At 37.3% G+C, this 14,749-nt stretch overlaps 3 protein-coding genes across 9 annotated transcripts in view; 1 reads left to right on the top strand and 2 right to left on the bottom strand.

Annotated features, from left to right (window-relative positions):
- Positions 1–660: 660 nt before the first annotated feature.
- On the bottom strand, positions 661–12,167 carry LOC128031554 (protein FAM149B1). 3 transcript variants are annotated; one of them, XR_008188117.1, is made up of 17 exons: positions 11,694–12,167; positions 11,215–11,331; positions 10,921–11,068; positions 10,622–10,764; positions 9,316–9,429; positions 9,072–9,224; positions 8,801–8,979; positions 7,732–7,874; positions 6,673–6,741; positions 6,147–6,262; positions 5,305–5,529; positions 5,095–5,218; positions 4,385–4,510; positions 4,193–4,274; positions 3,958–4,095; positions 1,940–2,555; positions 661–1,834 (listed from the first exon to the last, which is right to left on the bottom strand). XR_008188117.1 is itself a non-coding variant. In XM_052619872.1 (16 exons), the coding sequence occupies exons 1-16, from the start codon at positions 11,738–11,740 to the stop codon at positions 2,488–2,490; spliced, it is 1,992 nt and encodes a 663-aa protein (XP_052475832.1). In that variant the 5' UTR covers positions 11,741–12,167; the 3' UTR covers positions 661–2,487. The 3 variants fall into 3 exon arrangements, 2 of the variants coding, with proteins under 2 accessions (XP_052475832.1, XP_052475833.1); XM_052619872.1 differs by having other exon boundaries at positions 661–2,555; XM_052619873.1 differs by lacking the exon at positions 6,673–6,741 and having other exon boundaries at positions 661–2,555; positions 11,694–12,166.
- Positions 12,168–12,950: 783 nt separating this feature from the next.
- Positions 12,951–13,739, bottom strand: LOC128031557 (ribosomal protein 63, mitochondrial-like). Its single transcript, XM_052619877.1, has one exon. It carries the CDS (start codon positions 13,300–13,302, stop codon positions 13,030–13,032), a length of 273 nt encoding a protein of 90 aa, XP_052475837.1. The 5' UTR covers positions 13,303–13,739; the 3' UTR covers positions 12,951–13,029.
- Positions 13,740–14,203: 464 nt separating this feature from the next.
- Positions 14,204–14,749, top strand: part of LOC128031551 (tetratricopeptide repeat protein 7B-like) — a 34,793-nt gene continuing 34,247 nt past the window's right edge. For 4 of the 5 annotated variants that reach the window (XM_052619866.1, XM_052619864.1, XM_052619865.1 and 1 more), the window contains exon 1: positions 14,205–14,396. In XM_052619866.1, coding sequence (XP_052475826.1) covers positions 14,276–14,396 — 121 coding nt within the window. In that variant the 5' untranslated portion in view covers positions 14,205–14,275. Of the gene's footprint in view, positions 14,397–14,749 lie in introns of all 5 variants that reach the window. The other variant, XM_052619867.1, reaches the window with a different exon arrangement.

The following is a 14,749-nucleotide window of genomic DNA, read 5'->3' as shown; positions in this document are numbered from 1 at the left end:
TCCCACAGAAACAGAAACAAAAGTGTGCCAGTGGCTCTATCTGCTGGCCAAATGAGGAACGAACCCTAAATGGCTGTTGGATTTCCCACAGTGGGTGGCAACAAGTTTTCAAAGGCTAGTTAAAAGAGAGAAAAAAAGTATTTCAGGTTTGATGGGGATGATGCAAGAGTGATTAAATGAGGACATACAGTATATGGCCAACTATCCATTTAAGTCGACTGAAACAAGTCTTATTTATTAATAAAACGTGCGTGCAATGTGTTTAATGTCCTTATGTCAAATTAATTGCATATGGTCATCAGTCATGTTATAAAAAGCAGTAATAATAATAATAATTTACGTGATTACATTTAAACTATCAAAACAAATTATCAGAATAATCATCAAAACCTTGTTTCACTCATCAAATATTAATAATTTTATGAATTGTTTACATGTATAATGTAGAAAAGTGGTTTTAAAGTTCAGCAAAACTATGATGAGGATAGAATTCTAATTTCACAGCGTTTTGAACCAGGTATCTGAAATCAGCATACTGTACAATACAACTGCTAGAGAATACTGAAGTTAACTATAAACTGTATAATTACTGAGATACAAACACATGAATGTACAGTACTGTTACAGTGTAAAAGACAAAAAGAAAAACACCATATTATTCGAATAATTAACTTTTATTTTTCAATTGCCATTCTCATTTCAGTTACAGAGGTAAACATTTAAGGGAAATCGTAAATAGAGCAGTGCTACACCTGCCAAGAACTGTCACCTCCACACACACACACACACACACAATCACACACACTCCCATCCAGCACTGTCATCTCCACCAGACATAGAGCAGATAAACCATTATTTCCACACAGGAAACATGTCCGCTTGCAAAAGATCTGCATCCGTGTTTAATAGACCAGCGTGGTCTGCTGATCCAGGCGACATGGCTTCTTGAAATCTGCCCACTCAAATCAGCAGCAATGAAACTCTGTGGTCAGACAGCAGAATGTCTACTGGAACTCAAGAAACCTCTGTCCAATGACAAAGAAAGTCTAGGAGTCAAATATGGCTACAACTTCTGCAACTCTAGATTGTCCTTGCTGAGCTGAGTGATGAATAGTTGGCTCTGTCTTAGAGGCGGAGGCGTTAGGCTGGGGTACGAAGAGATGTCTTCCCGTGACACCCCTTCGGTATGGCTATAGAAGAATCCATCTCTTTGATCATCAAACATTTTGATGGCCTGTACACTCATAATACATGATTTGAGCTTGATACTCTCCAGATTGAAAAACAAAAACAAAAAAAAGTTGTTTAGAAGCAATATTCACTCACTGAGATCAACACGTTAATCAAATCGGAGAAATGCAAATGTTAAGTTAGAGTCTGTACGTTTTCAATAAATGCTTTTACAGTGAAGCTGCCACATAAACATTACAGACCTGTAAGAGCCACATTTAATATCTGCCAGTAAAATGGTACGCCAAAATGAGCTTCACCAGTCAGTGTTAAATATTTAAGGATTGCCTGGCACCAAAGGAACCAAAACCACTTAATGCCAACAACAAAAAAGATACAGTACACTTATTTGAACAAACCCTGCAGTCTTTGTGTGCGTTTCTATTTATATATGTAATAATGAATAAACACCAGCCTGTCCGTCGCTTGCCAAATCTGTATGGCTTGTGGGACTTATGGCTTATTTTCTTGAAACTTGAAATCCTCTTTTCAACCGTCATTACGCAAGCTGTACAGTTGTACTGGCCCACTCTTGCATTGCAGGTGTACTTCCAGAATTTCAGTGTATTCATGTTTCCTTTTGAAAAACAGGGTCATGGTGGTACTACACTGAATAAGACCTTGGAGCAAGTTTGAATGTTTGAATGAATGCTTTTGAAATTTACATGACCACGGAATCATGATATAAAGACTTTGAATTCTTACACACCTACGGTCCATGATCGTGGATGAAGTTGGTGGAATTGCATCACAATGGAATATCCATCTAGGATATAAATAGTATAATCTTCTATAGCAGGTTCACACGATCCAACAGGGTCCTGAACACACCGGTGAGGCAACATTCAGGCAATTTAACACCTTGCTTGAACGAACCTGCATAGAAACTCCATGTAGGCTTCATAGAGCCATTTTTAGGGAAAACCAAAAGTTGTTACTCCATACAGTACAGCATGTACAGTACATCTACAGATGTAAGGGAAAGACAGTTTCCTGTATTTGGCAGCCATATAAAGCTGAATATCCAATATACAAAAATAAGGTTTTAGAAAATTTCAAACATCAACATGAATAACGATACTTCTAATAATAACAACAGCGGTCATAAATAAAGTTCACGCCCAAACGACGTGTTGTACAAAAGTCCAGCAGACGTATAAAGCGCCGGTCAGTACTGAAGAAAAGTTGCATCAGTGCCGAGGTGTGTTTGGTTCAAGAATGTGAGGGAGACTGTATGTGTGTGTAAGTGTGTTTGTGTTAAAGCCCTGGTCTGCTACTGCGTGCCGTCGAAGCACCTCTGTTGTGGGACCGTGCTGGAACAGACACTAGGTGTAGTAATAGAGAGAGAGAGAGAGAGAGAGAGAGACAAAGTGTGAACACTACGTTTATGCATTTAAAGGTACTCTTATATTCTTAGTGATTCTCCTACCAAAATGATTAGCATTTTATGCTAAATCCAATCAGGTCCGTTTTTATATTCTCGATGAGTTTGTAAATACACACTCCGTATTTGTAGTACAAATGTACTGTAAGTCTGTAAAGAATATTTTCTGTGAGATCTTTGTAAGGTTTAGGACGTTCCATCTTAAGAAAAAGTTTGGACTTTTTGCACTCACACATTTTAGTCAGGAGTGCGGTACTTAATTAATCATATTAAATAATAATAAATAATGCATTGATAATAAATGACTTGCTTTCTACATTTCACTCTTTCATCATTATTCTTCAAGTAAAAAAATATGTAATATTTGAAAATATAAAGTACTAAGAAAGGCCAATTTGTTGAGCCCAAGCATATAAATCTTATTACAGTGCATGCAAGGCTTCTGATATTCTGATACAGATTCCTATTATATTTTTATTTTCCACATTTTTATGCTATTAATTCAGCTGAAACAAACTTCATTTTAGGATTTGGTATCCTAATTTTGTTTATATATTCAGAGTTGACAGCAATAACAAAATTAATATTAGCATGCTGAATTATTGTTAGCCTGCTTTCTAGTATTTCCATTATCGATTAAGTTTATGGTCAGCATGTTTTTATTGGGGTCAGTATGAATACTTTTATTTAGTAACAGTGCATTAAACGGATCAAAAGTGACAGTAAACACTTTAACATTATTACAAAATGTTTCTGTTTCAAATAAATGCTGTTCTTTAGAACTTTATATTCATCAAAGAGTCCTGAAAATCACAGTGTCCACAAAAATATTAAGCAGCACAATTGTTGATAATATGACGCTGAAGACCGAAGTACTGTCATCGCTAATGAAAATCAGCATTGGCATCACTGGAATAAATTCAATGTAAAAATACATTAAAATAGAAAATATTTATTTTAAACTGTAATGATATTTCACAGTATTGCAGTTTTTTCAGTATTTTCCGTCAAATAAATGCAACATAAGAAACTTCAAGAAAATCTTATGCACCCAAAACTACTGAACAGCACTTAATTATCAAATTTCACTGCCATCGTGACTTTTCTTTCTTATATCTATTTAACTATTTATAGCCAAATTAACACTGCAAATAAAGTTTACACAGAAAACCTACAACCGAATTTGCAAGTACTGGTGTTTCCTTCAAGAAATACAAATCTACTGTAGTTTATAATGACAAAAATACAATTATGTTTTGTTTTTCTTTCTGTACATTAATTATTGTTTACCTTTATTTTACAAAATAATGCAAAAATGCCCATTAAAACTGATTCTCACTAACCTGGGGGTGGAGCTTTAGCATTTGGCTCCTCCTCTTGCTCATTTGGGAAGTGACCAAGGGGATGATGGGAAAAAGAATCTATGAAGGAGGAGCTGCTGATGCCCAGACTGATTCCAGTCACACCAATTCCCAGAGAATCTACACACACGCACACACACCCAAATACAGTCAATGGGACAATTTATAATGTTATAATGTTCCTCTATACATCTGATGTGTGTTTGTATGCACCCACCTACACCAACAGACGCTCTGCCAGGTCGTCCCTGCCCAATGTTGTCTATTCCAGTGAATGAACGCTGATATGGGGTGTCTGACTGCAAACAAAGTTTTGCCATGATACACAGTACACAGATAAATACACATGATGAGGGTCAGGAGGAAGTTTAAAGGTCGTGTGTTGTATTCATGTGCAGGAAAGATTCACCCTAAATGTGTGTGTGGTGTTGGGTCTGGAAAACACATCGAGCAGGTGCAGTTTGTCTCGGGGTTGCAGTCCGACACTCTCATTGGTCACTGCACTGTGTGCACGACTCGAGGAGCCTCTCTGCTTCTGTAAACACACACGCTTTCATGGTTAACCAAGGTTAAACTAAGACCTTTAAATAAGTAAAACACCTTTTTATTAAAATACATGTTAGCGGAAATAAAATAATAGTGACAAAGGCAATCTCTCATTTTCATTTAGTTTGAAATTATGTACTAAATAACTAACACTGAAAGAAAAAAGAAAAAACATATACCAGTAAACAAGTAAAAAAAAAAATTACTATAAGAAAAATTAAGTCAACTAGTCAAACTTAATAGTATTTCAGTGATACTAAAATAATAGTGATGTTTTCACATGTACAGTATATAAATATGTTAAATATATTATACATAAACACATACATAAATATTAGAGAACATTGATAATATTATATTTCCTGAGCAACAAATCAGTGTATGAGAATGATTCCTGAAGGATCATGTGACACTGAAGACTAGAGTAATGGCTGCTGGAAATTCAGCTTTACCATCAAAGGTATAAATTACATTTAAGATATATTTAAACAGAAAACAGTTATTTCATTGTTATTTTAATTATTCATCTAAAAACTATTAGTAATGTCAGGTTGTGTATTATATAAACAGCACCTGCGTAAGCCGTGAGTGCTGTCCGGAGTGTGTGTGTTCTGTGTCTCCTGTACCAATGGGAGGGAGGAGTGTGTTTCTACTGAGATGCATTGGAGGTGAGGCCAAACGATCACCGACGGTCGTCCTGAAACACACATAAAGACACACACTTTTGCAGGAGAATCACTTTTTGGGAAACAGTGTACGAGGTACGATGCGTAGTGCTCTTACAATCTTGTGCCTCTAACCACCTCTTCCATGGAGCCAGTCGTGATGGGCTGTGTTACACTGGATGTCAATGACATTAGAGTGCGAGGGGGCGGGTTCCGTCGCCGTGCCGACTGAGGGGGGCGGGTCAAAGAGGAGGTGCTTTGTTCCAGTGCACGGCGTGGTCGAGGTTTACTGGTGGGAACGACACTAGAGCCGGGACGATGAGACACTTTCTCCTCGGAGTCCCTATGGTCAGACAAATACAGAGGATCATTGAAAGATTCATTTAAAAAAAGCCATAGAAATAATCTATTCACCAATAATGTATGGAAATAGTTAAAAAGAACTGATGTTCTGTCAGAGTCTGCGGTCTGAATAAGACTAAGTACTGAAAAACAACATGGAAGACAATAAACAGTCAACAAGTCTTTAAATTGTGTTGTCTTTGCTGGTTGCATGCAAAAACAAACTATAAACCACTGTATTCGGATACACAAGCAAATATTGGTTCTTGTAAATAATTCATTTTCTATAAAAAAAAAAAAAAAGGAAATAATATTAATTCTCAATATCACTGTTTTTACAGTATTTTGGCTCAAATAAATGCAGCCTTGGTGAGTATGAGACGTCTTTCAAAAACATTAAAAATAAAATTGGAATTTCCAATATCCTGGATTTTGTATGTTTGCCTGTTTCTTCCTATGGGAGGCACTAGAGGGCTTTCTCCTATGCCTTGTTGTCTGGACAGGCAAAATATTACATCATCCGACCTCTAGTTTGGACCAATTCCTGCAACATCACAACACTAAACAACAGTGCTGAATAGTAAAGGTTGTAAAGGGTGTGTTTATTTCTTCTCCTACTGAGTTATTCGGTCCAGTGTCCCCAGGTTCCTTTGCTGCAGTGGAATACCATGTATCATGATGAGGTCATTGAGATTTTGATGAGCAACTGCCGTCCCTACAGGTACTCGACTGGACTGTGGGAAGAGAAAATCTTAAGCAAATTCATGTTTTAATATCATTGTCCTGTAATGCACAGGTCTGTATATCTCAACAATTAAAAAGAGATCGCATTCACAGCATCTGACATCCATCATCTGTACAGCATGCGACGACTTGTAAAACAAAAAGACACTGAAAAGAAACACAAAACTAAGAGTGGGAACAAGCATTATAACACCTCCACAAGATTAAAAAAATGAATGCAAGCTTAAAATAAATTCAGAGTTTACAAGGATGTTAAAAAAGTGGCCTGTAAGTTGTGTGTTAAAAAACAAAGATTAGTGTTGAAGTTTAGGAGAAAGAGAGAGAAACCGGTCCACAGACAGAAACACTCTCTCGCTCGCCCTCTCTGATTAAATGTTGTTATCAGGGTGGAGTTACATACTGTCGATGACTTTCTCTGCTTTTTGGTTTTCCGTCTTGACTTGTGCTTTGAACCCCATGAGTTTGAGCTCTTTGGAAAGGAAATGAGGGGAGAGGATAGAAATAGAGAGGTAAAGAAAGAGAAAGAAAGAATACAGATGACAGATGGATGATTGGACAGAAAGGAAGAAACAGGGACACAGAAGAAAAGGAGGTAAAAAGTTAATGAATCAAAAGCCTGGGGAAAAGCTGAAAAGACAAATGCTGAGAGCAGTGAAATACAGCATTTGTGTGTATTTTTGTGTATGATCATATATGTAAAGACAGAGAGGACACAAAGCAGGGAAGATCTCTCCACAATGACAGCATATATACAGAATTCCCACAGCTTCAGACAAATTCATTTCTATGGCTTTTCCAGTTTTCCACAATTTTTTTACATAGTAATTTTAAAATAGAGCGCAATTTTTAGCCAATTAAATATTTTAGAGCAAAATATAAATTTTTGGGGTAGTATTTGATGCAAACCATATCCATGTTTTTTGTACTTATTTATTTTTCATTTTATTAATGCATAAAGGATGTTATCTGGTGCAGTTTCTTTAGGCTATTTCATAATTGTATTTTTATCATTTTTCCCCTTTATGATTTCATTTTAATTGTACTGTTGCATGGCAAATTCAATTTTTAAATGTACAACAATTCCAAGTTATCACAATTAATATTGCATGCATATATATATATATATATATATATATATATATATATATATATATATATATATATAAAAAAAGCCAAATAATTTCGGAAACAGTACCTAAACTTCCCTTAAGCTTTTCAAATCAACTACTCATTCACTACAGACTACAATCAAGATTATCTTAGATTCTCGATGACTTTTCCAAGATCGTGGGAATCCTGACAATTAAATATTTTGGAGGATATCGTCAAGCAGATGGCAGGGCAAGGGAGGGTTACAGATTTCTCAAATCAGATGGGATTTCAGATGAAATCAATGCTGCATCCATCTGCCACAGAAGGAAAAGTAGGAACCCTTCTGTTCTACAAGTGCTTGACTAACCTGGGCCTGCAAGCTGTCCGCGAGCTGTTGCGTTCTGGTCTGGGACAGTGGAGGAAGCACTGTTGAGACATTGGACAGCAGCAGAAAAGGATTCTGGGTATCAGAGCAGGCAGGGCTGAGGGCCACGGTATTCTTCTCATCATCTGGTGGACAGAGACGTTCAGAGAGATTATTCTTCACTTATTCATTACATGGCTCTTTGAAATACTTGATTCGGCCAAACGCAACACGCTGCTTTCAAAATAGTTTTGAATAATTCGGACTATAAGTCGCACCTGAGTATAAGTCGCATCAGTCCAAAAATACGTCATGATGAGGAAAAAAACATATATAAGCTGCACTGGACTATAAGTTACATTCATTTAGAACCAAGAACCAAGAGAAAACATTACCGTCCACAGCCGCGAGAGGGCGCTCTATGTCTTCAGTGTAGACTACGGGAGCACTGAGCAGCATAGAGCGCCATCTGGCGGCTGGAGAAGGTAATGTTTTCTCTTGGTTCATTTCTCTTGGTTTATGTCAAATTAATTTTGATAAATAAGACGCACCTGACTATAAGTCGCAGGACCAGCCAAACGATGAAAAAAAGTGTGACTTATAGTCCGGAAAATACGGTACACATAAACTGTATATTTCTGTATAATGTATAATTCACCTCATAACAGTATTTCATTTCTTAAATTATTTGGTGAGGTGATTAATTAGAAGGAAACTCAGGGTGAGCTTACGCTATGCCTACATCTGCGTCCTGGGTGCAAAAGTTAGTGGAAGCTAGAGATTATGGTTTATAACGTTTTGAATATGGATATAATCTTACAAAAATGCATCATTTCGCTTCAGGAGGCCTTTATTAATTCTCTGGATTGAAAGTAGAAAGTCATAAACACTTAGGATGGCTTGACAGTGAATAAATCATGGGGTGATTTTCATTTTTGCCGTGAACTATCCCTTTTAAAAAATGTTACAGACTGCAAACTTTTGAACAGTATCCCAGTATCCCAGTTCTAGTCTTACTAAACACAAACCAAAATAACCATCATTTATTCAAGTGTTTGAAAATTCCTCCTACCTGACACAAACCCCTCCCAATGCCTTCGTACAAGCTCCTCCATCCAGCCAGTGAGCTCACGCCACACGTCATCAAACAGCAGATCAAGCACCGCCTCGCGGCGACAGTGATAAGGCGAGACAGGGGGCAGCCAGCGCCTCCGCCGTCTGTTCACAAACTCACGTTCCCATTCCTCATCCCTAGATAAACACACATATTATTCATCTACAAAAACCACAGAAAAACACCAGATCAATTATATTTAACTCCCATCTGTCACACACAAACTCACAGGTCCCTGCAGTCGAAGGCCAGATACTCTTCTATCAGCCCCTCGGCTTCGATTACCCTGGGCAACTCTTGGTTACTACAGGGTGTGACACTCGGGTGGGTCACGTCCACAGAGGGCCGACACAAAACTGCCCTCCGACCCTGCACACACAACCTGCCACACACACACACACACAGAGAGAGAAAATAGGGTTTATAGAACACTAATGATTTCATATACATCCACGAACCCACAGATGACTCACTCGTTAGTTTTCTCTTTGCTCTGGTCGCCACTGGAGGGGATGTGTGCATGAGCTGGTGTGGCGAACCACTGGAATCCTTCATCTGTGGGACAAACCAGCTGTGTTCCAAGGATCCTGTCACACACAAATGCCCAAAACAGGTTTAATCACCAGATACTGGGCTGCCCATTAAAACTTACAATCACAATTATTTTGCTCAAAAATCCAATTCTTATTCTAGCTCGTGAAAGCATTTTTTCTTAGAACAACCATTTTTAAGTTGAAGAAGTCTTATACCTTAACCACCTGAAAAAACGCAACAAAGACAAGATTCCTATCTTCCTCTTTGCCAGGTTAGAACAATTTGTTCAATTCTCATCTGATATTCACATACATAGTGATTTGAGGAGATTATAATAATCCTGACTTCAAGGTTAGAGTTATGGTCAGACACAGAAGAAAATGCAAACATGAGCCAGGTATTTTCTGCTGCATCTGTGGGTGTTTTACTAAATCCAAACAAAAGATTCATGGAAAAAGCTTATTTATTTATGAACTTGTGTTAATATAAAGTACTTTGATATTAATGGAGCATTTGAGCATATTTTTTCACTCCTTTGCTTCTGACATTTGAATGTTTTGTTTATTTTGATAAGTGCATTAAACTGATACATATATAATTTGAAACTTATCCTGTGAAAAAAAATGTATGTGACGGACATTTTTTATTGATATTTTTTAACTCAGCATCTTATTTTTTTTTGCAAGTCAGAATCATTATTTTTAGTATTTTTTTAACGTTGCAGTGCTATGATATCGATGCGATTATTAACTCACGACTGTTATTACTTGAGAAAATTTATTTTTAGATTTCAGCAGAATTATTGATTTTTGAAGCTTACATTTAAAGCAAAATCTGTAAAATTCCTAATACAAATTCCAATAATTCCAAATTATTTAAAACAACAAAAATTCCTTTTATTGTAGCACAAAGTGCATTTTTCAGCAAACGTTTACCAACAATACAGTTGAGACTTAAGTTTGGATTTATTACAGTTCGTCACTGAGACGGTTTCTTTGCAGATTCATTAGCAGCAAATAGCACAAACAGCACTGTAAGGGACTGTATAGCGCCTTTAAATGTCAAATGAAAATACGGATAAACAACTATCTGCAAATACTGCAGATAATTATATGCAATTAATCAAAAGATGCAGGAATCATGATCGTGATCAAAATATGATTAATCCTGCAGCACTAACCACAGACCACGAAGGCGTCACTGATGTTCACAGATCTGAGTGTGTCCATGTGTGTGAGTGTGTACCGTAGATGAGGGAATCGTGAAGCCCACTCCTGACACTCTTCCTGCAGGCCTTTGAGCTGTGTTTCACACTTCCTCTCGTACAACAGCTCTTCAATCTCTTCAAACATCTGCTGGACCTGCCTGGAGGCGGCTTTATCAAATTCCTACCGGGAAAAAAAGAGATAGCGAAAGAAAGAAAAAAGAAAGAGGCAAAGTAAAAGAGATGAATTTGAACACATTTTGAACACGTTGTGTATTGTTAAAAACAAGAACGCATATTGTGTGAACGGTCCCTTAGAATTCGAGAAGACATCACTCACATCGTAGCCCCACGAAAAGACAGAGCTGTTCTCTGTAGAGATGCCAGTTCCCGTGTAACTATGGATACCAGACCAAGACTGAGCTGTGTCATCTGTGGTGAGTGTCTGACATCCTGATCTGACGGATGACGCAGAGGACTCCTCAGACCTAGAAAGAGAGAGAGGGAGTGATTATTTCATCAATTCAAATGTCAGATTGGAAAGAATTGCAAGAATATACATATTACACTCCATAATGAGACCTTGCCCCTTTGATATATACGTGTACAGACACACATTGTACCTGGAGCTCACCTGCTGAATGAGGACATGTCCTCCTGAAGATCATGCAGGAGTCTGGGATGTACACTATCATCATCTGCCTCCTCTGGAAGAGGATGCTGGTCCAGACAGCTGCGGGACGAACCACGACTACCAAAACCAGCAGAGAGAGAGAGAAAGAGGAAGAGCGTTTACTGCTTGAAGACAGAGCAACTTCTAAAATCTATATAATAATCAATCAATCTATCTATCTACCCAAGATCTATCTATCTATCTCCAACGATCTTTCTGACTAGCTATCATTTGACTATTTCTTTATATCTATCAATCCATTACTCGAAAACACAATGTAGTATTTGTGCAGGATTACTTGATACATATTAACAAATAAACTGTTATACTTAAACATCAGTCCACAGTAACCTAGTGAGCTGGCTTCCTAATAAACTAAGATACCAGAAATGCTGTCTAAGTAGGCAGCTTGAGATAGTGTCTGTGTGATTTCCACGCACATCTCTAGGCTGTGAGATACAGGCCGGCGGCTGTATCGTGAAATCATCCTCCTGAAGCGGTTACAGGCGCATCTCCTCCATCAAGGCTGTGATCCGACTCCGAGCCTCCTGTGTCCGGACCGGCCCGCTGCTGCTGCACCACCGCTGCTCCACCCTCATGCTTCTCCAACAGTCGGAACCACACACACTTTGATCACAGCTGTGCTGGGAGAAAATGTGAAGTACCCAGCTCTCAGCTGGTCCGATCCTGATCTATCAAACCTTGTGTGGATGAGAGTTAAGAGTCCGCGAACATTAAACGAAAATCTGATTATTCCACCATATCGTCGACTGATTTATTAGGAAACGTTACGTGGTTTAAAAAAAAAACAGTTGTATTCTTCATCCATCCAGGATTATCTTCTGAACAACAATAACAAGACTGTCATCATGGAGACCAAGGTGCTCGCGCCCACTGATTTGTGGGAAGTGATGTTTTCAACGTATTTTGCCATCTTGACGTATACACTGCTCTCTAGTGCATGGGAGTATTATATTTTATAAATTATTATACTATACTATACTATACTATACTATATTTTATTATATGAAAAAATATGGGAGGACACATAGGAGTAATTATACGTGCTAAAAAGGTCAGTATAGGTCTACCTATCTAATATTACTAATGTCAAATATTGGATTAACTAGAGCTTTCAAAAGGCCATCAAAAGGGAAGGAATAGCATCATTAAAGTATCATAAAAGTTTTCAGTACAACTCAACTCAGCCATTATTTAGTAATATTGTTATATTTAGTAATACTGTAATATTTAGAAATATCTAGTAGTACAGAGTAATTTAATAATCTGTTACATGTTCATAAAGGAATCAAAAATGTCTGATTCGGGAATAAATTATTCAGGCAAATCCAATATAGGGAAAGATTTGGTTCAAAAGAATAATCAAAAGAGGGACCATTGTATTCTTCCCTTTTTTTTCTTTTTTTTTCTTTTTGCTGGTGTTACTTTTGACAGTTACAAATGAAGAAATTACCAACTTACAAATTTGTTTATAAGTAACTTTTGTAAGAAATAATTTACAATGTTAACATATAATTTAGCCTAGACAGTTAAGACCACATGATGAATCAAAAAAAGAAGAGGTGCCAAATGTGATGATCACATAATTTATAAACGAAGCACATATCACATACAGACTCACAATGCAGAACATTTCAAATCAAACACTAGAAGTCCTATGTTTTCATCTGCTTGCTCTCTCCAAACATTGAGATCCATCAGTCTTTGATGTTCTGTTCAGCTGGGCCAGGTCTTCAGGATTTTCAGGTGGTTTAGTTAGTCTGCAATGTATTTGAGTTCAGGAAACTTGGCTTGGTGTGCAGCTTTGATTTGTTGCCACATCCACTCGTGCCTCTGTGCTGCGTGGCCTTGCTCCTGTTCCTGCATCATGAACGGTCGGCTGATCCAGTGTTCATTCTCTGCTTCCTGTTCCAGGCGTTTAATCACATTGTGTCTCATCTGCCAGATGACTGCTCGGGATCGACGGTACTTCCCGATCCACTGCTTTCCTGGGATTCCCTTCCGCAAAAGAGCCAGAGTCAAGAACATCCTGCAGCCAGTGATTCTCACAAGAGTGATTCTGTGAAATCTATCACCAAGCAGTTCAGAGACAAAAATCAGGATTTACACATAAACATGCTGATATGAGGGAAATGTTATTATTCTAACAAATTAAGCAAAAAAGGTTTTTAGACGGCGATAAAAATGGCATATTCATGTTAACAATAGAAGACTGTACTGTAAACGTAGATTCTTTGAGACTATTCAGCCTTGAATTTAGAGTTTGAGTTCATATATTATAAGGAACAGTAGATATGATCTAACTTCATCATAATCTTGCATTTAAACCATAGACTGTATAAAAACAGATTTAAACTTGTTAACATTATATTTGTCTTTAATCGACTAGAAAAAGTACACTTTAATGGAAAAGAGCAAAGTAAAATAATTACATATCATATACAGCGATAAGTCCATCTTTATATCTTAACACTTCAAATAACACTTTTTAACACATTGCTCTTTTCTTTTTTCCTATTCTATCTGTTTTCTTTTTATACATTATATTATTTAAAAGCCTTTGATACCTGTACTGCGTTTAACCTACATGAGACTTGTTATAGCACATATCATTGCTCTTTGGATAAAAGCATCTGCTAAATGACAAAATGTAAATGTAAGTAGTTTTTTACATTAGCGAGGATAGTACAAGATTATTATTGAATGTAATTATTCAGAAATATTTACTGCTGTATGTCATGATACTGCTGTATGCCATGAAATTATATGAAATATAATTAAATGGAATAAAATAAAACAAATTAAATTCAAATAAACTTTTTTTTCATGTGAGAAAAAAAAATAGTCACAATAATAGTCACGTGATAAGAATCTGTCCAATGAGAGTTCAGTCCCATGGCCCGGAAGTGTAATCCGGTTCGTGTTTTTATGCTCCGCTCCAGGTCTTTAGTGTTTCTGTGCTGCGGCTACGGTCGTGTTTTGGTCAGGAGGAGGTAGAAAGATGACAGCCAGAAAGTCCGGGTCGCGATTAGAGACTGAAATAGAGCGCTGTCGATCAGAGGGACAATGGGACAAGATAGCAGAGCTCGTGCGGCAGATGTCTGCGAAACTCATCTCAAACGGTGTGTGTGAATCCTGTTGTGTACACTTATGGCTAACGCGTTATTAGCTCGGACAGTGTGTGAGAGTCTCAGGCCTGTTGGAAAGATCCGAATCTGATTGATCTCTGTACATTTAACTACAAATTAAACAAGCCACTGAATGAATACTTTTTTTTTGAAGGTGTCTAAAATGTGATATTAATACCTTGTTGGTAGTATTCTGCTCGTCTGCCCAGAGCACTTCCTGATTAGCAATCCAGTTGTGTCCATTCATCTTCATAATTTCTATAATTAATATTTCATATTCATATAATTCATATTAAGTCTAGGAATTTATGAAGAGTTGTTATTGACTTATTGCCTTGCGAAAGATG

This window comes from Carassius gibelio, chromosome A17, assembly GCF_023724105.1.
Source record: "Carassius gibelio isolate Cgi1373 ecotype wild population from Czech Republic chromosome A17, carGib1.2-hapl.c, whole genome shotgun sequence".
NCBI classification, from domain to species: Eukaryota; Metazoa; Chordata; class Actinopteri; order Cypriniformes; family Cyprinidae; genus Carassius; species Carassius gibelio.
The sequence above is the reverse complement of the archived record's forward strand: the minus strand, read 5'-3'. Positions and strand labels throughout refer to the sequence as shown.